The sequence below is a fragment of the Nothoprocta perdicaria genome, unplaced genomic scaffold (assembly GCF_003342845.1).
Source record: "Nothoprocta perdicaria isolate Ctin4 unplaced genomic scaffold, notPer1 scaffold_96, whole genome shotgun sequence".
NCBI classification, from domain to species: Eukaryota; Metazoa; Chordata; class Aves; order Tinamiformes; family Tinamidae; genus Nothoprocta; species Nothoprocta perdicaria.
Window position 1 is genome coordinate 272,473 of NW_020456265.1, and position 26,550 is coordinate 299,022.

General features: G+C 42.2%; 2 protein-coding genes across 2 annotated transcripts; one reads left to right on the top strand and one right to left on the bottom strand.

Moving 5' to 3' along the window:
* Window positions 1-2,469: 2,469 nt before the first annotated feature.
* SETD4 (SET domain containing 4) lies at window positions 2,470-11,917 on the bottom strand. Its single transcript, XM_026053049.1, has 11 exons — window positions 11,841-11,917; window positions 10,946-11,045; window positions 10,368-10,463; window positions 9,394-9,431; window positions 8,468-8,556; window positions 7,355-7,784; window positions 6,443-6,617; window positions 5,735-5,816; window positions 5,319-5,399; window positions 4,133-4,256; window positions 2,470-3,258 (listed from the first exon to the last, which is right to left on the bottom strand). Exons 2-11 carry the CDS (start codon window positions 11,013-11,015, stop codon window positions 3,124-3,126), a joined length of 1,320 nt encoding a protein of 439 aa, XP_025908834.1. The 5' UTR covers window positions 11,016-11,045; window positions 11,841-11,917; the 3' UTR covers window positions 2,470-3,123.
* Window positions 11,918-12,867: 950 nt separating this feature from the next.
* LOC112959067 (carbonyl reductase [NADPH] 1-like) lies at window positions 12,868-18,699 on the top strand. Its single transcript, XM_026053018.1, has 3 exons — window positions 12,868-13,184; window positions 16,135-16,242; window positions 17,528-18,699. The coding sequence occupies exons 1-3, from the start codon at window positions 12,899-12,901 to the stop codon at window positions 17,962-17,964; spliced, it is 831 nt and encodes a 276-aa protein (XP_025908803.1). The 5' UTR covers window positions 12,868-12,898; the 3' UTR covers window positions 17,965-18,699.
* The last annotated feature ends 7,851 nt before the right edge of the window (window positions 18,700-26,550 follow it).

Sequence of the window (26,550 nt, forward strand, 5' to 3'; positions counted from 1 at the left end):
CATATCCCTTAGAGACCTCAAGACTTCTGTTTCCAATGGTGTGAACTACCACCTTCTGCTACTTCTGAAGAGAGCCTCTCCAAGCTTCTGAGATACTACTGAGCTGTAGTCCTGGTCACTGGTACAGAAGGATCTTCACATGAGCTGACGAAGGTTGCCCGTGGTGGGGTTAGTAAAGATTGCACATCCACTTCTCATCCCCTTGCCTAGCAAATAGTTCTGAGCAGGCCCAACCAGAACAAAACAAGGCAGAGTCAAGTGACCTRCAGGCATTAAATCCCACAGTTTAAGCAAATGTGAAACTTCATTGGTTCAAAGGATGTAATAGACGCACTTCCAGCTCCTTGGAAAACTCAAATTCCCTTCCCAACCCATTCACACAGCCTTTTGCTCCAATATGTAGAGCAACCACTCATAGTCAGCATCTCTGCATGAGCCACAGCAACAGTCAAGACTAGTAAAAAATCTCAGTGGACAATGGTAAAAAAGGTGGAAATATCTTTTTTTTTTTCACAGAACAGAATCCTGGAAAGAGGTTACAGACTAGCATCTCCAAACCAAGGGGAACTTCTGTCTTTGGTGGCATAGAAACTGAGTAATAGTGAACAGCAATAATTCTCATAATTCTCAGCCCAGCTTTTTGAACCAAAACTAMTATATCCTTATAGGGAAAGAAAAACTCTTTTCAGACATACAGAACCTTGAAAAGCTGAAGAGTTTCCACTTGCCTCAAAGCAATGGCACAAGATAGCACAAGAACAGGTACCCCTCAACAAGACAGGGATATTGGTGAACTGCAGAAGTAACTTTCGGAGATGACGCAAACATAACTTTCTTATTATTTTTGTAAAGCAAAAGTTTCACATGTTTATGTAGTCTTACACAGACTCTCAGTAACTACATTTTAGGAAAAGTAGTTAACACAGGAGAAGTATCCAAGCACACATTTGCTGTCCCAAATAGACTAATAGAGAAAACAGGGAAAAGATTTAGAATCCTCAAATTCAAGAAAGTTTCCATAGTAACRTTCTTGTTTACTAGGTACCAGAGAAAGTCAGAAGTTGTATTTGGGGCTTAAATATTTCTTGGCAGTTTTATCTTGTTGCACTTTTGTTTTTTCTTTAAATGATGTGATTACCTAAAATGCTTCGACTGCTGTAAACAAATCTCTTAATTTAAAAAGTAGAACATAGGCACGGAAAATGAACCAAAATACTTACAAAAACAATTTATTTAAAAAACATGTTTCTTTAAAAAATGCTACAAATTTTATGAAAAATTCTACTAATGTTGATAATTTATACAACAGAAAATAATTACTATATAACCATCATTAAAAATGAAGATTATAAAAGTTAAAAAAGAGTCCTGCTCTAAATGTCCTTTAGAAAAGTCATCATTTTTGCTGCCTAAAGTTCCCTAATTTAGGCAGAACTAGATACTGAAAGGCAACCCATGAGAATATCCCACATAAGCACAGAATCACAGAATATTYAAGGTTGGAAGGGACCTCTAGAGATCATCCAGTCCAACCTTCCTGCTCAAGCAGGCACACCTAGAGCATGKGGCACAGGGTGRCATCCAGGYGGGTTTGGAAGACCTCCAGAGAAGGAGACTCCACAACCYCCCTGGGCAGCCTGTKCCASKGCTCTGTCACCCTCACAGTAAAGAAGTTCTTCCTCACATGCAGACGGAACTTCCTGTGCTCCAGCTTRTGGCCATTACCCCTCGTCCTATTGCTGGCCACCAATGAAAACAGYCTGTCCCCTTCTTCCCTGCATTCTCCCTTCCTGAACTTATACACATTAATCATGTCCCCTCTSAGCCTTCTCTTCTCCAGAGAAAACAGGCCCAGCTCACTCAGCCTCTCCTCGTACGGAAGATGTTCCATTCCCTTAATCATCTTTGTTGCTCTTCTCTGGACTCTTTAGGAGCTCCACGTCCCTCTTATACTGGGGAGCCTAAAACTGCCCCCAATACTCCAGGTGCGGCCTCACCAGAGCTGAGCAGAGGGGCAGAATCACCTCCCTTGACCTGCTGGCAACACTCCTCCTGATGCAGCCAGGATCCCATTGGCCTTCTTGGCCACGAGGGCACACTGCTGACTCATGGTTAACTTGGTGTCAACCAGGACTCCCAGGTCCCTCTCTGTGGAGMTGCTCTCCAGCAGGTCGACCCCTAATCTGTACTGGTGCCTGGGGTTATTCCTGCCCAGGTGCAGGACCCTGCACTTGTCCTTGTTGAACCTCATGAGGTTCCTCTCTGCCCCTTCTCAAAAGGGTAAGAACATTTCAGTGCAATCACTAGAACTGAACAGAAACAGAATGAATTGCCAAGTAATCCAAATGCAAGCAAGAAACAGTTCAGAATGATGCACCATTTCAGCTCACATTCTGAGCAAGAGGAATGAATCTTTGAATGAGGAATGAGCTTTGAGTAAAGGAGGGAAATTTATACTTCTTTATGATATTTCAAGCTTAAACTTTCAATAACAGCCTCTTCAAGAAACACTTGGGATGACACTGAGAAGGGAATGTCTTGGGGTCACAACAGGACTGACAGCAATCTGTGCTTTAGTCCACATCTACTGCTACAGCAATGAATAGACACTACGTAAACCCCTAAAACTCAGAGACACCTACACATGCCAGGAAAGAAAAGGTACAGGATCAGTGCAGGGCAGATATAAGTAACAGGACAGATAAGGGCAGTACAGGAATCTACCCTCTTCCCTCTAACACGTGCCAGAGATCAGATACACACTAAAGAGTCTCTAATTGACTTCATGATCCATGCTGTAGACCACTGAGCACTGTAAACTGCAGTACTTCCAGCACAAACTATGCCARGAGCTGTTTTGCTTACAGCAGCCATGATGACATGCACAGAAAGGCACCCTCTCCTCCTCCCTATCCTTCAGGTTAACCTTTTGTGTTACTGGAGAAGTTCAGCAAAAAACAGAGTAARACACCATATCCTATGAGATCTGTAAACAAAACTGAGCACATTATGGTGACATTCAACATTAGTCTTTGCTGCTCAAATTCATTAAAAGCAGTTGAGCCAAACAGGTCCATGGCAAAAGCTGCAGCTGACTGGATCGCAACCACAATTCCAGATGGGTCAAGTTGTTGCCTTTCTCAAGTTGCACAGAATCTCTGCTGATTTTTGTAGAATCTTCAGATCTTCCAAGTGTAGAGCTTCTACCAGAGCCAGGTGGTCTTTTAGGTTTTCTTTGTCGCTTTTCAAATGGGAAATCTGAAGTTGATAAAAATGGTAAGAAATTACTTAATATTCACATTATTTAATGTAAGACAGGAAATTCTGGAAAGTTAATTTCCAATAAAGATTCTGTGCATTCATGTTGAAATACAGTATTTTTATACCATCCACCAGAATAATTGCAGATGGAAAAGAAAAATGGAAAAAACATCACATGGATAGGACTCCAAGAGAACCCAAGAGAACTGGAGATGGAAAATGTCAACCTGACATCAGACTCTTAAGCCCCTATGAGCCTCAAGACACGGCTCACAACTTAGGCTCTGTGCATACATGTATTTCCTTTGCAAAATAAATAAATAAATATATACACACACACATTTTCATAACCCTTTTCAATGATGACAATCCAGCTTGACATTATGTACTCACATTTTGCTCCAATTCAGAAAGGAAGATTGTTTKTAAGAGAGCTATTACTTAACCTTGACCAGCTTACAAGGACAGTTCATTTAGCTTGACTAGTTCCAAAGAGCACAGTCTTCATCTTCTGCAACACACAAACCTCACAGCAGGTCTGCAACGTCTTCTCTTTCTACCTTACGTGAGTCCATATTCTCTTCTAAGAGGTTGCCCTCCACAAATGCATTCACACAGTGGGCAATGCAAGGCTGAACAGGCTTAACCTGTTCACKGGGCTTTACCAGAGCTGTGTAACACAATCCTGTTTTCTGAAGCAGCTTGAAATTGTGCTGAGCATTTACCAATTACCATGGTAACCAATTTGTATCTCCCCAGTGAAGTCAATGGCCTGTCCTCATTCTGTTCTCACACCTGAAAGTTACACTACTATACACTTTACACTAGGAGAAAAAGCAATCTTGGCTACCTTGTTCCTCTAACAAATTACCTGGAGAAGGACCTGCTGCGTCTCCTCTATTAAAAAACAACATATTTTTTCTGCTACATTCAAAGTCTGCTCTTCATTTGTGGCTGAAATTACATCACCAAGCAGTGCTCTCTTCCAGCAAGTGCTAGAACCAAAACATTCAAACAACACACAATTACTTCCTGTATTTCCCTACTGAACAAGACACTAATCGTTATGCTCAGACATAAGGTTGCTGATGCAAGGTTAACATAAGAAACCTTAACATAAGTAAAAAGGTACACAGCATTCAGACATCAAACTAATAGTGTAAGGAAAACAGAAGAAAGATTAAATGGTCTGCAGCAGTGGTTCTAAACTCCGTCGGGATGATGCTTCCCCATCCTCACCCTCTCAGCCGTGGCCACAGTCTGCACATAGACTAATGCTTCAAAGCCTTGCTGCTCTGCTGTGCAACCTCCAATTTCACCAGCCCAGGAATAAGGAGTAAAGGTTAATAACATCTGGGTAAAACTAATTAGCATGGCTTCTGYTAAAATCACCTCCCTAATAATGCACTTCAAGAGCTTTACCTGTCACAGTGTCACAGGATTTATTTCTGGGTCAACTTACTCCACTCAGCAATGAAACTTCAAAGTATAAGTGGTCATCCAAACTAAATCCACTTTTTTTTTTTTTTTTTTTAATTATTATAACAAACAATGTTCAGGTAACCATTTTCTATCCGTGGTGSTTGAGGCAAATTTGCCATTTGGAATAAATGATCAAACCTGTACTGAGAGTCACTAGAGAGGACCTCCAGAAGATCCTAAGCCGTAGAATTTCAGAAGCAGTTTCTGGAACACACTTCTCAGAAATCAAGTAGTTAATAGTACTTACAGGTCCCTTAAGACAACAAAAAGATGGTCTGGGGCCTGAACCTTAAAGTAATACCCACTTCTTGAAATGGAGAGGGAAAATACTGCATTCCTGGTGTTCAAAACAGGAAAGTACAAGACCAAAGCAACAAATAGGCCAAGATGTCACATTGTATACTCTGTGGCCTTTCCTCTTTGCCTCTCTCACTTGCAGTTAACGAGACTGTCTCAGAAGAAGATCCAGGACAATTATCACAGTATCACATACATTAGATCAGGAAAGAATAGGTAAAGGAAAATAAAACATGCTCGTTTTCTAAATACTTAGAGAGTTAAATGGTGAAACTTACAATTCATCTTCTCGTAGATTTAGTAACTTGAGGGCTGTCAGGAGTCTCCAAGACGGTCCATCCCAACCAAAGGTCAAGTTTCTAAAAAAATGAGAATTACAACAAGCAGAAAGTATATGTGATCTTTTATAGCATGATAGCCATGTTCCTGACAAGTGTTATTAGAGAAATAGTTTCTGGTCTAAGGGATTACAGGATTCCCTGRCTCCTGTTAATCTGCTGCTGTCCACAGCGAGGAGACAGAGCGGACCTTGAGCTTTGATAYTGGCATTTACCACTTGCATGCTCTTCCATAAACAGGAAATGAATCAGTTTCTTAAAAAAGATAATTATTTTATGCTGAATTTTGACTACAGAAGCAAAATCTGACTCCCAGAAAAAAGTGAAATGAAAGCCCACACTGAAACGATACCTACTCTAAAAAATCATGATTCTTTAGAATGGAAAGTTTTGCATTTCTCTGGTTATCCAGTGGTGGAAGATATCTAAGAAGAGTATCTGCATAAAAAACACATTAAAAAAAAAAAAGTGCTATGCAGGAGAAACCACCGTCTTCAACTGTGAAATAACATTTCAGTCATATTTGCCAAATGGCTATGGACAAGACCAAAAGCTGTTATATTTGAATGAACTTAAATATGATCAAAAAGTTCATTTGAAAAGTGCTCACTCACTCAAAAGTAATCAATGATCTGCAAGAATATATTCCTATAACCAGAAATCCTGACTTATGAAAAGCTTTCAACAATTTCAGTTATTTAAGACAGAGATCTCAATCTTGAAGTCCATAATAGAGTGCAAGAATCACAATTTCAGAATAGACAAAGTTACCAAAGAACACTAAAACTGGAAATCTCCATTCTCCAAATTCTATGCAGTTCAAAGCAGTATCAATGACAATTCTACTTCCTGGAAGTGAAAAATATTTTGATTGTATTAAAATTATATTTAACAATGCTGCACTATGCATTGTGCATATGTGCACTGTGCATATAAATGCAAGTGTGTGGACTTCACTGTCCTTTAATTATTCCTTTTACCCAGATCTCCTTTTGAAGAGATGCAGCATTAACTGGCTCAGATACTGCTCTTCACTCTTCTACCTTTCAACCTATAAATCTAACCTGATGACACATAAACACTGCTGTGTGGGTTATCAATAGTAATAAATCCATATTCTAGGAGGAGTCGCTGGTTATCATGAGGTCCATAGCAGATAAACACTTCTTCATATTTCTTGCACTGTGTATTTGTCCTAATTTCATAGCTCCTGGTTTGTTSATTAAATGCAGCTTTTACCTTTGAGAAATTAAAAACAAGATATTTTACTTTATGGCAGAAAGAAAGGTGAAACAAGGTAGTTAGACGTTGATCATTACAGATAACTGCAGGGATCTCTTCTCTAATACTCTAACAAAAGGATGCAAGTATCTAGTGTCGCAAATGTCTGAACAGGCAACTGATTTGGTGRATTGCTCACTAGTATTATCCCAAAATACAAACATGAAGAACAAACATCAAAACCTTTGTCTACAGGATTCACCACCCGCTCTGTAGACAAAAACCCTAGATACACAAATAACGATGCAGAGCTGGCCACTTTTGTGCTATCCCAGCTCTGGGCTGACAGACTGACCCTGCTCTGTACATAGCATTCTCCTCAGCTGCTCTGAACCCAGAAGTGAAGGGACTATTTAAGTCTTGAGATTTGTCATAGGACCTGAGCCTTTTGGGAGAACAGGGTTGAGTTATTACAAGTGGTTCTTCCCAGCTCCACTGCAGCAAATCTCACCCATCCAGAATACCATCGGGTGTTCTCCCCATACCTCTGCTTCACTAATKGAACTAAATCTTTGAATCATTATTGAGCTATCCCAGGCTGACTAATAAGTCCCAGTGCAGCAGTACCTCTGCTGGTGTTTTCCAGACAGACTGCCATCTCTCACTAAACTCTTACTTAATCTATCACATACATGAACATTGTACTGAGTCAGTGAATTTACAAATAAAGAAGTGATCTATTTTTAATCTCTTACCTGAACATTTGAGCTGTGGTTTAGTAGATCTAAATATGGTGCCAAAGCATAAACATCTGGCTCAAGAGAGAAACATTCCCTCTGTAAATGTTTCATGTATACTGTTCTGGTATTGACAGTGCACCAAGCCCACTCCAGGGCACTGTAGTTAAAAACAGCCTCTAGGTTCTCAGCAAACAGTGGCTTCAGGGAAGAGAAAAAAGCTTTGGAATACTCATACAACTCATGGACCATGGCTCTCTGCTCCTGAGCCTTTTTTCTTAAAGGTTCTGGAAGAAGGCTGACTACTTCTTGCTCCATACAAACAGGACAAGTGTATGTCTTGGGCAAAACATCAAGATACGGCTTCCACAGAGATTTATCACCAGCATGCTTCTCTGCTATTAAAAATGTACACAGTGCAAGCAAAGGAGATACAGGAGGCTTCCATCTATTAAAAAAATAAAATAAAATTACGAATAGAGAAGATACACAGAGGTAAGACAGGAAATGGTTGCAATATYTTCTTTCTCTTCTAGTACTTTTAAATATTATAAATAGCTTCTACTTTAAACTTATTTGTAGCTCATCTTCAAAGCCTTTTGATGATTTCAAAGGGACCTTTGAGTTCATTTTATTGAGAAACTATAAAAGCTGGCTTGTAGTAGCAATTTTAGGTTCATCACTTGTCTTTGTTACTTTTTTTAAAGACAGCAAACAAGTACTTATTGTCCAATATAGGCCTTTGTTCTGAACTTTTTAAAACTCTGTATTCATGCGAGTGCTTTTTAACCTCTTTTTAATCCCTTCCTGTTTTGAAGCACTTTCAAAGATTCCCAATAAATCATTCACAATGGCATTYACATTTTAGTCCCAGCTGACCTTCACAGCAGGCCCAGTTCAAGCCTCTCTCCAACCCTCCCTAGCTAAAATGGACTGGTTTGTGTCCAAATCTGTCTTATCTGAGCATTCAATGCACATGAAAGACAAGAAATACTCCTGAAAATTAGGATATGCAGTTTAAAATCCTGTCTCCCCTCRAGGTGATTCATCTGCCAATGAGCAAACCATGGGAAAGGCCAATTGAGAAAGTCTTGTTTTATTTTCCTGTCAGAAATGTCACTTTTCACTTACTTTGTAATATATTCTCCTAAGGAGCTACTAAGGACCGTAGCTGTAGTGAGTAAGCATTTTTCAGGCAATGAGATAAYCAGTTCCCCTGCCTATGAGGAAAATAAATAAATAAATAAACAAACAAATAAAGGAAAACAAATAGCAAACATACAAAATGTCAAATGTAACTGGCTCTTTTAGTACATTATTTCTGAAAACATACTAATGTCAAGAAGCAAAAGGATGTGATGTCCAACTTGATGGAAACTGGATGGTTTTAAAACAGTCTCAGTCCAGGGAAGGAGGCTGTCTGCAGTCAGTATGAACTGTCACTGGTGGATGTGGCTGTTCCCRGAGTTTGGCACTCAGTTGCTCAGCATCACTATCTTTGCACAAAGATATATCGTAGAATAGATCTTACAAACACCCAGACTTCTATCAGCACACCAGTATGGAAAAGAGGTATTTAAGGTCATGTTTATCCTGTCCTTGTTCACCAAGCCTGTGTCTATGTAAACAGCCTTTCTGTCTGGCTTGTGTCCAGCCTCACAGGAAGAGGGCACAAATTAAGTTAATAGTCCCTTCCCATTCTACACCTGAGTTTCCCCACTTGGCTCAAGCTCAAGCTCAGATAAGCTTGCATTTCATTCACTCCAGACTCTTAGCACTGTACCTTCAGATATCAGATATCTGGTATCACTGATTGCCTTAAACTGCAACAAGAAGCTGAATGATAAATCATTGTAGAGAGGACAGAAGTAACTTAACTCAAGTCTTCAAAGCACATGGGATCATTTTAGAGATTATAACTGCAAATTAGTCTAGTATTAGATGATAAAGCTACAYCTATCACAGGGATCCCAAGGCTCCTTCCTTGTTGCAAATGCCACTACATCCCACAGAGCTCAGAGAGGCTCTTGCAGCAGTCAAGAGTCAAGATTACAAACCTGAAGGGCTTTTGTTGTCATCAGTCCTCTTCCTGTGTCTGAAGTAAAAAYAAAGAGGCTCATAGTAAAATATAAAAGATCATAATAGGCTGCAAAGCAAGACTCTACAAGAGTATATTTACCTCAAACAAGTCATAAAAGCCATTTATGAGTTATTCCAGATAACAGCTCATTACTTTATTCTTTAAGTTTCTTTTTACTTTTCTACTACTTTTCAGGATCCTGAGAAAGTCATCTCTCCAATAACCCTAGCAACATTTGCTGTCCAGTTTAACAAATTGCTCACCTTTTTTTTTCCCCCACTTTTTCTTTAAATACATCCTTCATCACCTGCTGTAACTTCAGGTTTGTGCTTTAATTATACCTTACAGTTTCTATTTACAATATTTTTGCCCGACTCATACTATCTTCTCTACTCTTTTTAAATATAACACAAGTTTTTGAAATATAGAAGGAAAAGAAGGGAAAAAATGTAAGGGTATTTTATCTTTATTGTGACGTGCCATATGGCATCCTTCCTAAATGAATCCCATCTCTACAACCATTTACTTATTCACTAGAAATCAAAGATTTGTTGAAATTATACACAAAGAAAGAAAGGATGAAAGAAAGAAGAAATGTTAACAAGATTTGGTTCTAAATGTGGAAACACTTAAGAGATACTATTTTCTTCTAGATAACTGTGCCATTAACATTTGAAATAACATTTTCTACAAGGAATTCTGCACAGGTCTATATGGGCTTTTGGCAAATTCTCATCCTGAAGCTTTATACRAGACTATCTTTATATAAAAAACAGTTTACAGTGCTTTAATTTGTAACTATTCATTCACATTTAACGATATTCCTGTGCTTTTTGTTTGAAAGACTAACAATAACTGAAGACATCCAAGTATGAGATTTAAAACAAAAGTAGAAAGCTAACACCTTTAGAAGAAACAACAATATACATCACCAAATAATTAAAACCTTACCCAGGAACTCTGCGGGCCTTAAATTACCATCCTCAAATCCTCTGTCTTTCAGCCATTTCTTTAGTGTTATGTATTCAAGCTTGTGACTACTGTTCACTTAAAAATTAAAACAGAAAAAAAAAAGTTAATTATTGCTATAAAACATCATTCTAGTGGAAAAACAAAAGAAGTGGGAAAACATTACTGTATGTTCAGAAAAGACATGTTTGGGGCTTTTTAGCATAACAAAACAGGACAGTAAAAAGGCTCCCCTCTCTTTAGCTTGCTAAGTTCTAAGCCTCTGGAAACTGGGACTGTAGGTCTTACTCAGCACATTCCAGGGCCAAGGAATTTAAGAATAACATAGTTATTCTAACTTTCTAACTAGAATAACAAAGTTATTCTAACTTTCCCTTAGTCAGAAAACAGGGCTCACATTGTTTGCATGCTCCAATGGGGATTATTAATGCCAGAATCTTTGCGCAGAAAACGCTGTCATTGATAAATGTTATTTTCAGAACACAAACATGTTTGATGAACATGCATCTGGACAAGCAATTGATTACTTTATTATTYCGCTTTACTTCCATGGATTGTACCTCCATTCATAAAACTCCGCAAGCGTTTCCTTCTTCTCTTTCGACCTGTCCGACCTCTGCTTTTCTTCATAGTATGCAAGTTCTGCCTTATTTAGACAAACTGAATTAAGAAAAAAGAAAAAGAAAAAGCTTTAAAAGTTCCTTAAGCAGTGTCTATGGCTCCTTTAGTACTCCTTTCACCCACCGCATTTTTTTATCCTAATTAGAGAAATTAGARCACTACCTATTTAATATGTTAATATTACACACATTGCTCTTTAAAGGTTAGAAAATAYGCTATAAGCAAACCCCTAAATGAAGGTGAATGACAAAGGTGAAGGAACAGGGGAAGGTTTTACTGTCATCTTGGCCATAGTCCTCTACAGGAAAAAGGGAGAGTGCTGTTTATGTACATAGAATTAAAGCACTTTTTCAATCAGAAAAATGTAATACAGTTTTTGAAAATTAACCGGCATGTGCAGCCTCTGTAGTTTATTTCTTCTGACAAGAATAGCAGAATGGGGACAGAATGGGGTCTAATGTGCAAAACATCAGTTAGCCCACACGTACGTCATCACAGAGCCCAGGATCACCCACCACGCTACCACCGCAGCCCAGACAGTCAAACACCACTCGTGTTCACTCAGTGTGTTCGTGGGTGCCAAAGGGAAAAACCGAACGGGAGCGCAGGACGTTTCACTGCCTCGGGAAAGGTCTCCCATGGCATCCCCGGGGGAACCGGGCATTACCGGTTGCTGCCCGTGTGGCCAGAAATGGGCGTAAAACCAAAAAAAAAAAAAAAAACACGCCAATGCAACATGAAATCAGAGAAGGAAGTGAAAAAAAACAAGGCACGTACGGCCGCACCAAACTCAAAGCCCATAAAAAGCGGCAGCCCCGCCGCGCGGTGACGAACCTTCCTCCCCAAAACAAGGCGATCCGATCGAAGGAAGCCGGAACGGCGGTCCCTGCTAAGAAACCGAGCCTCGGTCCCGGCGGGCTCCCCCCGRGCGCGGCCCACCTGGACGAGGCTCCCGTCGCGGCCGTTGCGCCGCGGCCRTTTCCCGCCCCCGGCCGTTGCCCGCCTCGTGGGGGGCGGGGGCTCTGCGGGCGCCATCTTAGCGGCGCTCTCCATCCTCCGGCCGGTTCATTTTCTCCAGCGTCGTGGAGCTGCTGAGGGGCAGCGGCGCAGGACTGCAGGTGGGTTGGGTAGAGCTGCTTCTCCTCCGGTCCCGTACACGGCCCTGCCGCGACTGTGGGAGGGGAGAGGGGGAAGTCGGTCCCGCGGTAACGGAGCCCCTCAGTCGCCGGAGCCCCCTGGGGAGCCGGGCTTAGCTGGGCCGTGCCGTTTGGCCTTCCTGTTAAGAGGGAAAACCAGTGCCGGGAAGCTGGGAGAGAGCGTGTTAGTCTGCGGTGAAATCAGGACTTCATTGCAAGCCGGGAAGGGAGCAAAGGGGAGCCGTTCTGGTCAGCAGCGGGACAGGCGGTGCCCGCCCTCGTAGCTTCTCCATGTGTTTTTAGCAGATATTTAAGGCTTCTTGCTCGCACCTGCCTGCTCGGGGCTGACTGCAAACTAATCTAGAGTGTGGAGTTCAGTCAAAAGTGAATAAAACAATGGTTTACTTCTTGTTAGTTTTGTTATAGGAGAGAGAAAGCTTCTTTAAGTGTACTGTGTCTATGAGAAAAACAGCAAATTTATTAGGCATGTATTGCAGCTAAACCATGAGGCATAAAGAGCCCCGTAGCTGATGCAGAGACCACTGTTTTCCTGCAGAAATGCTGAAACTAATTCTTAACTGGCACTTGGGGGTTAAGCCACTCCTCTGCTTGCCCTTAATATAATTCAAAATGGAATTCTAAATCGTACTTTTAGGAAAACTTTTTAATCTGTTATCAAACCTCCACCTTTCACAAGGTGAAATTTTCTTCTTTTCTGTTGCAGTTAGTCTAATTTTGACACAACTTTCAGAGAAAATGTCCAGCACCCCAGTGGCCGTAGTGACAGGGGGCAACAAAGGAATTGGATTTGCAATTGTGCAGGCTCTCTGCAAGCAGTTCCAGGGGGATGTGTACCTGACAGCCCGAGACCCTGGCAGGGGGCAGGCAGCCGTGAGGAAGCTGCAAGAGGAAGGGCTGCATCCTTTCTTCCACCAGCTGGATATCGATGATCTGCAGAGCATCCAAGCCCTCCGCGACTTCCTTAAGGAGAAATATGGAGGGGTGAATGTGCTGGTTAACAACGCAGGGATTGCTTTCAAAGGTAAGAAGCTGATCAGCTGGGAAGGTTTTATGTGCTATAAAGTTGTGTGGAGGAAGATATTAGATGCATAAAGGAGGCATCTAATCAAAAGCTTCTTGTGTGGAAYTTTTGTGCCAGTGGCACTCTGCCCTTTTGCCTGGACAAGTTGCATGCCTTCTCAAGCACAGCAAGAGGGCAAGGTGAAATGCCCCTTCCTTTGGCCTCTTATGGTCCAACTGTGCATGTAAAATTGCTTTTCTGGAGGATAATATTTGCTTAGTGTACTGAGCAATGAAGATAATTCAGGTGAACAGTCAGTGTATGAGCAGGGTTGGGTTTATTACCTCTGTGCCAGTGAGTTTCACCAGGCCCATGGGAACTCATCATCTGCACAAACATCAGCCATGCCCCTCCGGGATCTTTGTCTTCTTCTGCCCTGTCCTTTTTTTTCTCTTCTGCAAACCTCTTGGCCTACTGTGTTTCTCAAGGATTACAGCTGCTAAAAAAAGAACGTTCAGGCCTCTGTTTTCTTATTAACTTATCTGTGACTTCCTCAGGCCATTCAGTTACCAGCAAAGCAGTTAGCCTGAGTTCTGCTGAGTCACAGTCCTGARCAATAATTAACTTCTTACTTTCTCAATCTCCCTTTCTCTTAGAGAAGAAAGGGAGGCACAACAGCTGTGAGGTGGAAGAGTACATTTGCCTCGGGTATTTCCAAAAACAAATGGAGAATTGTATTAGCTCCAGAGGGAGTAGGTCTTGAACATGACCAATTATTCATTCCCCAGTCAATGCAAATTTGTTCTCATATCTTCAGGGAGGGATGGATGGAAACTTTTTTGTTTGTTTTGTTTGTTTTGTTTAATTTCTTTGCCTGATCTCCAGCTGGGACAAAAATTACAGCATGAATTAAGGAGGCCCATCAGGTAATATGGATCAAGTCTCACACAATGCTAAAACTTTTTGTGTATTAGGAGTGTGCCCAGTTTCAGTCACTTGTGTATGGTGCTTTGCAGCAAGACTGCTTATGTTAAAGGGGGCCCTAGAGGGCTGACCTCTTAACATAGTTGGGCTCTAAGGTGAGCTTGTGATAGTGAGATGCTAAAACCTCGCAGCAGTGGCTAAGAGATTGCATATCTGTCTAAGCATACCCTTCCAAAAATCTGCAGGTGCTCAGGCCAGTATTTCTGTGATTTGTAATTGGGTCCCTAACTCAACCTATTTGTGATCGTGAGTTTGAGCAAGACTGGGCTGTGACCAGCAGCCTCTGAATGGCTGAAATAAAAACTCCTCTCGTTGCTGCAGCAGCATTTGCCAAAGCATCTCTGTGAGATCTGAGTAACTGACTGACTTGCTATTGGGTAGGCGTTGAGCAGATGAACAAGTGAGGTATGGTGAGCAGTGGAGGTCCTGCTACTTCCTTTACAACATCATAGTTTTTTTATTTGGAAGTTACCTGCAGAAAGCCTAGACTTTCTTCAAGCTGATGACCTGCTGTTTGTCAGCAGTAGGTGATACAGTTCAAGTGCAAGAAGGGCCAATTTTAACTAGTACTGTGTAAGTATCTAACACTGAAGCCTGAGGGCTTATGAACTGTGGCTTATGGGCTTATGGCTGTGTTGCTTTTATTATACTCTAGCTTTAACTCTAGCTCCTAAAATTCACATTTCTATCCATTTCAGCCTCCCCAAGTTTGTATCAGTATCTCAGACTTCATGTATTTCTTTATTGTACTATGTGTTATTGTCTCTAGGACATTAAATTTGTCATTAAATTGTCAGCTCAGTTTTTCTGCTGCTCTACAGATAGTCCAGCAAAGTCCTTAGGCCAGCAAAAAAGCTCCTGTCCAAAACGGAGATGAGCTCGAGGTCGCTTTCTGAGCAAGGCTGTCAGAACTGTTCTAATGCTCCCTAAGCCTGGGGAGATCAGATCAGTGAGATGTTATAAGCAATATATTTGGTTAGACAAATGAGTGGGTCCTTGGAGTGTAGGAGAGCATCTCTGTTGCTGAGTGGATATGAAAGCAGGAGCTCAGTGTTGTCTGGGGTTTGGGTTTCTTTGCCCCTCCAGCTATTGTAGCTCTTGCAATAAATAGATCATGATCTGATCTGTGTCTCAGGTTTAAATGCAAGGTGTTGCAGCCTTTTATAGACTGCCCATTGCTCAAAAGAGTAGACAAGCTGGTAATTAAAGCTGTGTCTTGCAGTAAAAACACAACTAGATTAAATACTGAGTGACCTGTCATTGCTTCTCTTTCAAGTTGACACAGGTCTGGGATATGGCCAGACAAGTGGAGACCAGTCTAATCTTTGCAGGTGGCCTTTACCATTGCACAGGTTGAATCTGTAGCAGATGAAGAGCAATCCTGTCACTTTGTAACTCTTGCTTCTCTCTTGTGGTGGAGAAGACTTGGTATATGGCTTTGCTGCTGAGACAGTTGGTCAGTTGATGGCACATCCTGCCCTGCTGCTGGTGTTGGCAAGCTGTCAGTGTTGGGAAGCCAGGGCAGTTCTGTGGTCCAGTTACACTCAGCTCCCTTCTCTTTCCCAGCTGCTACTGCCTGCTCTTTCACAGCTGTCAGCACAGCCCTGCCACTTCAGGAAGATGATTTATAAAAGTTGTTTACTGCTTTATGTATGTTTTGTGTGTTTGTTTTGCTTTTTATTTTTTTCCTTCAGACTGCACAGGTCTTGCCTTTGCATCTGATTTTTCCTTTCCTCTCCCTGTCCAAGTTAAAATCTTCAGCTAAGAAGAGGTAAAAACATCATTGGCCTGTAAATAACATAGTTTTGCATAGATGGATTTTTCATTAAAAATGATTGATTTTTTTTCTTCTGTATATTTCAATTGCTCAAGTAAACTTGTTTTTTAGTAGATCTGTAACTTCTTTTCAAACAGTATTTTAACATTGATTTTTTTTTTCCCACCCCTTCCTTTCCTTGCTGCCATCCCTGCCATCTCCTATAAAAAGCTCATGACACTACTCCATTCTCAGTCCAAGCAGAGGTTACACTGAAAAYTAACTTTTTTGGAACCAGGAATATTTGTACAGAATTGTTACCTCTTGTGAAGCCTTATGGTAAGTGTAACTTAACAGGTAGAGCAAGTTTTATGTGAATTTTACTGCTCATTATATAGCAAAATCCTCCACTAGCTCAAAGTACACTATTAAAAGGAAAGTACAGTAAGTCTTTTTTTTTTTTTTTTTTTTTTCCCAGTCCAATTCTTCTTTTATGGACTGGAGTAGAATTCTTATGGCACCCTTAGAGGTAGAAAACTTTTCCATGTTCTGTCCATGACATCTGCTTACATAAAGAGTTCTTTAAGATTAAGAAAAGACATTTTGAAAATGCAGATAACGTAAGGAAATACCTAAAAATAGAATTTTAACACTTGAGTTTGACATTTTTTGTCCTCATGGTTACTACAGAAACCTTTGCAAATATCAGTAGATGTGTTATTGCTAAACACCAATAATAAAAAGGTGCTAGCAGTATGCAAATAATCTGTATTCATCAGACTACAATCTTGCACAGAATGCTGCTGTTTTCCTAACGCTGGAGTACTGAAATGCTCTGGATTCCTGCTGGTATATCACAGATAATTTGAAAGAAGGATATTTTGTTCAAAACCCCAATTAATTTTAAGGATTGCGGTTTTCTTTGTTTTTAATGCAGGTATTTTCAAGACTTGTGATTAACAGATCATTGCATACACATGTAAAAATAAGTGTTTGCTGCTCTACGTAAAATACAGTCTGTGTTATATTCTGTGTTATAGTCTGTGTTAATGTTTAAATACGTCTAAGATTAAGATAAAAAGAGTACAATACAGGTAGTGCACTGCGCTCTGCATACTGAAGTTGGTAAATCAGCAGGTAGTCAGCATCCAAGCTGACAGACTTTCTGTGTTAGGATCCAGACTGCTTTTGCTGGATTCTGTATTCTTCTGCCCTTAGGGGTATGTTCTCATAGCACCTTATTCAAATTATTGCAAAAGTGAGAAAGCTTTCCACCAGAACATCAAGATTATATTTAAAGACTTGCAGCCATTACTGAGGAGACCATAGTTTAGTACTATGAATGTGCCTGTAGATTGCAAAAGGATATTTCATGGAAGCACACCTTCTCTTTAATAGAGAGATTTTGCAGTTTTTACTCTTTAAATTACCTTTTGCATTGGAAGTCATTTGACATTCAGTGAACTGTGATCTTCCAGAGGCTCTGCAAAACAGTCCACGTGAAATGTTTTATGGGTATGCATGTAAGTAGTGACTATTATGATTGTAGAGCAAGGTCATTTCAATCTCTCATCTTATTTAGAGTGTGTAAAAGTAGTTAATTAGTCTTCTTTTCTTTTCCCAGGCAGAGTCGTGAATGTCTCTAGTTCTGTAAGTCTTTCATCCCTGGCAAGTTGCAGCAAAGAGCTTCAGCAGAAGTTTCGCAGTGATACAATCACTGAGGAAGAGTTAGTGAAGCTCATGACCAAGTTTGTAGAAGATACCAAGAAGAACACACATGTGAAGGAGGGTTGGCCAAATACTGCCTATGGGGTGTCCAAAATTGGTGTCACTGTCTTGTCCAGGATTCAAGCAAGGATGATAAATGAGAAAAGGAAAGGTGACCACATCCTTCTCAATGCCTGCTGTCCAGGGTGGGTGAGAACAGACATGGCAGGTCCGAAAGCCCCTAAATCACCAGATGAAGGGGCTGACACCCCAGTTTACTTGGCGCTTTTACCTGCAGATGCTGATGGTCCTCATGGCCAGTTTGTTAGTGACAAAACTGTTCGGACCTGGTGAGCTTGTGTGTGGAGCCACCCAAGAGTGGCAGTGTCGCTGTGGCTCGGACTGCCCTGGCTGGGCATTTACCCAGGGCGGTGCCGTCCTGCCACAGCGGCACCAGGGCAGTTATCGGGATGGTGAGGGTTAATTTTGGTACTTCTCCAGACTGTATCCGCATGAGAGCATGGCTCCCAGTGCACAGCAGTGTCTGGGACACAGCATATCTGGTGGCCATGCTGCCAGAAATCTGGTTTGTGGATTCTGCAGCCCAAGTGATATGAATTAACCTGGTGTTGCCCTAAAGTAGATGCACTTGACCTTGTTTTGCCTGAATTTACTCTTAGCTAAATCATGGATAGCCCTTCCCTCACTCCCTTTGAAAGAGCCTACATCTAGCATGGAGTTGGGAGGAGGAGACAGGTGCCTTACCCTTTTTCAGTTCAGTAGATTTTTCTGGGCACAATATTTGCTTTTGGGAAGGGTGTGTGTGTGATATAGGGGTTTTGCTTTAAATGTTGGAGGTTTCTTGTTTTGCTGCAGTCTGACCGGTTTGTGGGAAGGTTGATAAGACTRGAACAGGATTATAGAAACTCCTTATTACAAAACACAATTAGGTAAAAATAAAAATATCAATGATTTATCATTAACAGAAAAAATAATCTATTGACTTTATCTATATAAACAAGCATATATAAAAAAAATTACTCACTGTTTTAGCTTTGTACAGATGTCTTATCCTGATAGTAAAAATCTGTACTGTTTGTTTGAATGTCTCTATGTTTTCTGCACATTGATTTGTTGCTGGAATGTGTGATGTTCGGAATATATACAGTGAAAATAAACTACCAAACTATTTTACCAAACTGTTCTCTAGGACTTGCAGCTCATTTATTTCACAGTTGGAAGTTTCTATATTAAAAATCTGGGTTAAGTGCTGCCCCTGTAGTAGAGAGAGTGAACTGTGAATGTTGTAGTAACACAGTAGGACTGAAATACATAATTACTGTGGTAACCAAAACAACCATCCAAGCAAAATCACAAGCAGGGAAAGCAGTGATATGGACAAGACCAGATTTTGCTTTTTGTTCTAAATTTCAACTACTGTGTTTCAAATGATTAACTTGGGAAGGCTACCAGAGAATTTCAAGTTGTCCCTTGGGAAGGAGAACAGATCTATACCTGTATCTCTGTGGAACACTAGTGAAATCAAAGCATCTTTCCATGATTTAAAAAAGCAAAAAGAGTCAGGGCTCAGGGTACGTAGCCTAAATGTTTTTAGGCCCACATCTCCTTGGAATTTTTGATATGTTGGATGACATCAGTTAAATTCATTTAGTCCTGCACCATTTTAAGAGCTTGCAGCTGCATCGAGCAGTGACAAGCCATAGAAGAGCAGGGTTCAAAACTAACGTCCTGGCTTGCAGTGTCACCAATCCCAGGGTTGCAGATCATGAGCCCAGCAAGAAACACAGCTTAAAAAGGTAACGCTGTGACTTCCTTTCATACTTTTATCTGCAAACAGTGGACTCAAAGAGAAAGCCTAATCCTTTTTTGTCTCCCTTTTAGTGGAAAGCTGGTATTACAGCAAGCATAAGGTAAGAGGGAGCAGCATTAACTAGCTGGGACATCAGCTGCAAGCGCTGAGACAGAGGCCTGAGGCTGCAGTGGGGAGCAGGAGCTGTGCAGGCTCCAGCCTCTGCCGGGCTCCAGCCAGGCAGCTCCACGCCACAACCTGCCCTCTGCAAGGGGAGGCAGCTGCCCTCGGGCTGGGAGCTGGTGGGGGAGCAGGAAACAATTGCACATAAATCTGTCATTTTGGTAAAAGGCTGTTAATTTTTAACCAACAGTCAAGAGATGATGCCAGAGCAGTGAGGTCAACTGTGGTTTTCATTGGTTTCCTCTGGTACAGTTTGTGTTCATGGATCCTTAGGTCAAAAAGCATTGTATAATTTTTTTTTTTTTTTAAAGTATTCAACACAGCATAAAAGGGTGATTATTAGCTGGTCTTCTAAGGATAGAGTAGCTATTGTTTTTATTAAGATAGCAGAAGTGTCCCACAGCTAGCAGAGGGGTGGATGAGTGCTGCCCTGGAGTTCTCATGTTAAACTCTTTTCTRTGAAAAAAACCAATCTCTTACTGGCGCTGAAAATTTAAGTGCAACAGATGCCAATTACAGAATCCCAGTGTAAAGCTTTTTATGCATTTTATGTACTGCAAGCAGACTGCCTACAGTATCAAAGCTCCAAAAGCAAACAAGTCAATAGAAACTTGGCTACTGGTTTGATGTACAGCAGAAAGGAGCATGGTCTTGATTTGCTCTTCTGTGTGTAGTTACTGATACTCTAGCAAAATAAAACTGGGTTGTGCCAGTTTAGGAATAGTTTTCATGCTATTTTAGAAGATGTAATCCATCAGTGTGGATGGACACAGGAAAATGACACCTGGTTCTTCGTATTGGAAACACTGAAACACGGTCACTAAGTTTCAAAAGCTCTGTGTCCTCCTAGTTAACATGCATGAACTTCCCAACTGAACCCCAATCCAGACTCGCACAGAACTGAAGTGAAAGTCGCGGAACTCAAAGTGAAAGTGGGGGTGCTGGGAACGACGCTGGGGCTGTGCTTGGCTCGTGGCAGGGCACTGCGCTGATTTGTGGGGAGCAGAAGGCAGGGAGCAGCACAGGGAATGGGATGCGCCGGCTGCATTGCAGGCAGGATGCCTCGCTGGACAGGGCTCACATCCTTCTGCTGTGGGGCTTGGTGTTGATGTTGAAGCTGCCTCCTTGCTTCTCACCCGTGTCCTGTTTGTCTGCAGAGTTTGTTGCTTCCGGATTCTGGCACGCTTGCAGGACAGGCATTGTGTAAAGTTTAAGGAAAGTCTTAGGAAAGAGATGAAGTAATAATGGTCTGTTCTACTCTGTAAAACTTTTACATGATTTACTGCTTTTCATCATAGAGGGTGTCACTACCATTTTAATTTTGGAATTTATTAGCCAAAGAAAAGGTCTGGCAGTGCAGTAGCTGTGGTGATTTGAGACAATAAGGGAAGTGGATTCACAATTGTGAGAGCTCCGAGGAGGCCGTTTCTCTGGGATGCCAAAGCTTGTGCGTGATGCGGTCAGGCCTCAGCAGCAAAACCCTGGGAATGGAAACAGTGTCTGCCCCACATCATTTGGATAGAAACAGCAGGGCCTACAGGGCTTTCTCAAGGAGAAGCGCRGGGATCTGAGCATGCTGCTTTGCAGGGCCATGCTTGGGAAAGCCACTGATCCAAAGGTATGTGAGCAAGCAGGAAGGCAACTGGCCTGCTCTAAACCCTCCAGCGTTTGAAGTGGGTCAGAGCCACATGACTTGTACAGGGCTGCCCTGCACTGCTGGCAGCTGCAGCGGGCGCCCTGCTGCTGCCACCATATGGTCCCAGCAGGAARGAGGACAGCGCAGCGGAGCGCAGCACGTTCCGGCCCTTAGAGCGGCACCGCGCGAGCACCTGCAGGCCCCGAGGACAACTCARCCTCAGGAAGGTTCTTCTCAGCACAGAAAATACAGCTGCATTTAGAGCCTTTCTTTTTTTATTTTTCCTTAAATGTTCTATTTCATTGTTTCTATATAAGTGACAAAGATGACGAGAACCCTGCAAATTTATCTACATCCATAGATAATTTTGATTGAAGCCAGCACCTAGTGTGACCCAACATGCAGGCAGTGTCCTGACTTTTAATGTTGTGGAGTTTCTCTGGCTTTAGAAATGTGATTTCACATTTAAGATTTAAATTAGGTAGTTTAAATAAATGAGATACATAAATAGAAAATTAGATGATATGGCCATTCAGTATTACTTGAAACATTTAAATGGAGAACAAAACTGAAACCTCCATCTCACATCAGCATGTTTTTAAGTGTTTAATCTCAAACAATGGGGAAAAAAAAAAAAGAGGAGGAGAAACAATGATATTTTACATTGGATTTTTTCAGTTTTCCTTTTTATTCTGGAAAGACTTAATTTTGGCATGGGCAACAAATGAAACTGCCAGCTGGACCAAGTTCTAGCCTTGGAGGCCAGTTTTTATTGTCTACAGACTGCTTCATAAGGTTGGCTGTTCACAGCACTGATCTATCTGAACGAGTAGGACCCAAATGAAACTTCATGTTTCCTGCTTTGGGATTTTGTTATCTTCCCTTTGGACCCTGCTCATTGATGTTGACTAGAGCGGTGATTACTTGGTACTCTTAAAATCTTATCCGGACTATTTTTAGGTAGGTGCCCCCATACTCAGGCACTCTCAACCAGATGACGGGCACCATCTGTTTTGTGTGCTTGGAGTTGCACAGTATTTAGGGATATATAGTAGAATTGGTTCTGGTTGTGTTTTATTTATATATACACCGGTTTAGACTTAATGGAGATAAAATACAGAAACCAAGTAACTTATTAAACATTCCTCAGTAACTTAAGGTAAATGTTGTACACTTTCATGGTAGAAATTTAACATTGGAAAATAGGAAGGATATTTCTTAAAAAAAAGAAGTCTAACAAGTGCTATACCATTGCAGTAGATAAAATAGACTTGTAGTGTGAAACAAACACATTTATACCAATCTCACATGAAAGGYGATATGAAAATGCTCATTAATTGTAACATAGTCAGGCCATCTCCGGAGGTAACTGCATGAATAAATCTACTACTTGATCCAATTCCAAGGGCCAAGATGCCCTTGGGATTCTGGCAGTGCTGCAGTGGTGCATGTAGCAAACTGGGTTAATTTCTGGTAGGAAGTCCTCAATGTTTGGTATTATAGGCATACTTTGAATTAGCATAAATTCTGATGGAAAAAAAAACCCTCCAAGATTCTAAGCTTTTTTTTTAAGATGATGTATCAAGCAGATGTACCAGAGCTAGGCAAGCTGAGTACCTCCTGGTCTGGAGGTCAGCTGTTTTTCATGACCAAACTTGTCTGAACTTACCACCAGCCAACCACTTCTGTGGTATCACTCACTGGGGAGTCTCCAGTGTCTACTATCRCCATGATGTGATGCTACCACCGTACCTTGGTGGGGGACTAGAAGGATCTCTCTTTTCTACCTGGCTACCTCCAACTTTGGAATTCGATAAGACCTCTGTTGTGTTGTAAAACAAGCAAATGGATTGAAAAGTTAGCTGGAAATCATAATGATATGAATATATTATGCATCCATTTATACCCTGTACAGTCAAATAATAAACACTTTGGAAGAGAAGAAGACCTTCTAAAAAGAGAGAAAATCCCCAGACATTAATTAGAAAAGTATCTTAAACAACATGTTGTATTTTAGGACATATACATCATTTGTTGGATACCATTAAGATTCTTAAGATTCTTCTTCTGAGTTCTTTGCTGTCTTTGAAAGTTATATGAAACTAGAATTTATAAATTGAAACTTGAAGTGATGACATCAGAATTTAAAATTATAAACCAAGGTCATGTCCATTGTACTGAATGCATTTACTTTYACATCTAAACAAGGGGAAACGTTATATTTAAGTGTTCAATGGGTTGCGTTGGGAAAGAGCCCCAACTAAAACTTAAGACCCAGATTGCTTAATTCCACCCCGTTTATGAAGATTTGACTTTTAAGACTAGGACAGACCATACGTAATGAYGTAAACCACTGCCCAATGTTTTTGTATTTTGCCATGCGCATTGCACAAATGCATCACACACAGTGCCCTACAGCGTTTCACGTGCACGTGCTGAGTTCGGGCACACAGTGACTTCCCAAACGGCTGGAATGTGCAGTAGCCACACGGGCTATGTAAGAGTTGTGACTAATTGACAGGATTTTATAGTAAGGTAACACTTGGTGGAGTCGGGGCAGCACTGGGAGGTTCTTTCGGGTACAGGAGTGACCGGGTGGACATGGCTGGAGGGTGAAAGGACACGTGGCAGGGAGCCGGGTTGTTTTGACCCGTGGGAGGCCTGCGTGAGGCAGTCCCACCGGCTGTCATTACAGGTAGYAGCTATGATTTGCCGAAGAACAACATGACAAACCACACTACTAAAACCTGGGTAGCAAGGGAAAAGACAGACGGTGTCAAGAAAATAAGAGAGTAGATTAACATATAATTTACTGGAGAGGACTGCTGAAACTTCACTACCTTCAACAGCCCCCTCTGCGCTCTCATCTGGAGGATGCAAACAGCGTGGGGGGGAAGGGAGGGTGCAGAGGGTTTCATGGACATCTTCAGCCACCCTGACTTACGGAGGTGCCTGCAAGTAACATCAACAAAAAGGAAAAAGCTGAAGCCATGTGAGTTGATAAGCCTCTCTAACTTCGAGACGTGTGTTTTATTTCCACGTTACGTAAACCCTTGCCTGGCAGGGCAGCCGAGCGCTCCCGCCCGCGCTCCCCGCACTGCGACGCCCCCGCCAGGGGGCGCCTCGGCGGCGGGCCAGGCCGTTGGGACGCACCATTGCCCCGCGGAGGGGGGGGGGGCGATGGCGCCGGCGGGCCGCGGCGCTCACCACGCTCACGGCGGCTCCCTTCCCCCGTCCCTCCAGCGCCTCGACAGCGGGACAAGGAGGCGGCAGCCGCCGCCGCCGCGCGGGAACATCGGGCGAGGCCTCCCGCGCTGGTCCGCGCTGCCCCCCCCCCGCCCGTCCCGTGGCAATGGTATCGCCCGGGAGCGGGCCGGAGCGGGCGGGGCGCTCGCGCTCTCCTGTTGCCATAGCGACCGCGGAGCCGCCCCGCCCGGACACGTCGCCGCGGAGCCGCCGCCGAGGTGCGCGGGGCCCTGCCCGGGGGGAGGGGGGAGCGCGTGCGCGCGCACATCGGGGCGTTGCCGGCGGCCGTTACCGCCCGCGGCCGTTGGGGACCCCGCGGCCGTTGGGGACCCCGCGGAGCAGCCCGCGCCGTAGGTGAGCGCCGCAGCGGCGGGGCCTCGGGCGAGCGGGTCCCGGCGCGGGGGCTCGGGCGAGCGGAGCGGGGGGCAGCGGGGCCGGCAGCCGGGGAGGTGCCCGCCTAGGTGGGGGAAGAGGCTCCTGAAGGTCACGGGAGAGAAAATAGCTTGTTGTTTATTATTATTATTTCATTCCGATGTATTTATTTATTTACTCAAAAGCCGCTGACATCTAGCCGCATAATGGGTATTGATGCTCTTGAACCTAAGCAGTTAAAATCCATCACGGCTGCTCGGTATGAGAAGCTGCTATTGATCTGTCTTTTCATGACATCGTTTCTTAAGAACTGAACCAAACCAGCTGCTTTCTTCCTACTTATGTTTTTTTTTTTCCCCCTTTGAATGCTGCATGGTGTTTTGCTTCATCCTCCTGGGGTAGCAAAAACAAAAATAGGGGGTGCGCTGCTCTGATATAGAAACCTTAGCCCCAGAAATCCAATTAGACTTTATGTGCACAGATCAAGTCGTAATGCCCTAAGAATGATTTAGGATATGGTGCTCTTTGTAGTTTGGTTGCTTCCTGTTGTCTAGGTGGGTTCACCCAGATGCACAGGTTTAAGTTTGTCATGCTCTGTTAGCAAAGCACCTAAACCAAATTGATCTGGACAACCCTCTTAAGAAAATGGCAAYGCTCTTAACCTGAAAGGGAGCTATTAGGATGCTTCCGAGCACAAGCATTGATCCAAGGCAAGCAAATACAATCCAGTAGAACCATGATTGCCGTCCTTGTGTGAGAATTGCAAGTTTGCCACTTCGTTAAGTGAGCAGGAGATTTGGCTTCCTTAAGTTTACTGGACCAAGGGTATCTGTACATCGGAWGAAGGGTCTGTTCTGCAAGTGAATGTTTTTTTCCCTCGCTCTCTTTCTGCTATGAGGTGCTGCATACATCTTGATAAGAATAGAAGGTTTTGAAATATTTACTAGGGCACCAACAAAACCCTCAATCCCAAACATAAATGCCATCAAGGCTAGGCTTTTTTTTTTTTTTTTTTTTTTTTTTTTTTTTTTTTTAATCAATATACTGACTGGAGTTCAGACGTGCTGGACATCATCCAGTATTTATACCAACAGTGAATGACTCCTGCAGTTTGGGAATGCAGAGCTGGCTTAAAGCTGCCTTTAAAATCATTCTCCTTTTTTGATTGCATCCAATTTGCTACTAAAACCTTGTCCTGATTTTTTTGTTGTTGTTGCTTATTGAAATTAATGGAGGATATATAGTCAGTTGATGACATTTTCTTAGAAACTATGAGAGGTGAGCTCATTCTAAAAATGCTGCTTTATATGAGGAAGAAGTTAGACTTATTTTTGTGTCCCAACTGTAAGAAACAAAAAGCAAAACAAAATCTTTTTTAGAAACATAACATTTTGATGTTGTAGGATTGAATTTACTGTCTCATTGATGCAGTGCACATTGCTATAGCTTGGAGTTCATAAACCTGTGCATCTGTGTCAAAGAATATTTTGAAGTTAGCTCATGCAAGAACAAGTATTGTGGGTAGCATAAAAGTGCAGGTGTGGTTTCTAGTACTTAAAATGCAACCAACCCTGTTTCCTAATGCTCTGAAACAGTTTAACGTTGAGGATATTTATTTATAAATAAATATCCATGAGGATATAAATAAATATCCATGAGGCAGCAGTGTGCCCTGGTGGCCAAGAAGGCCAAC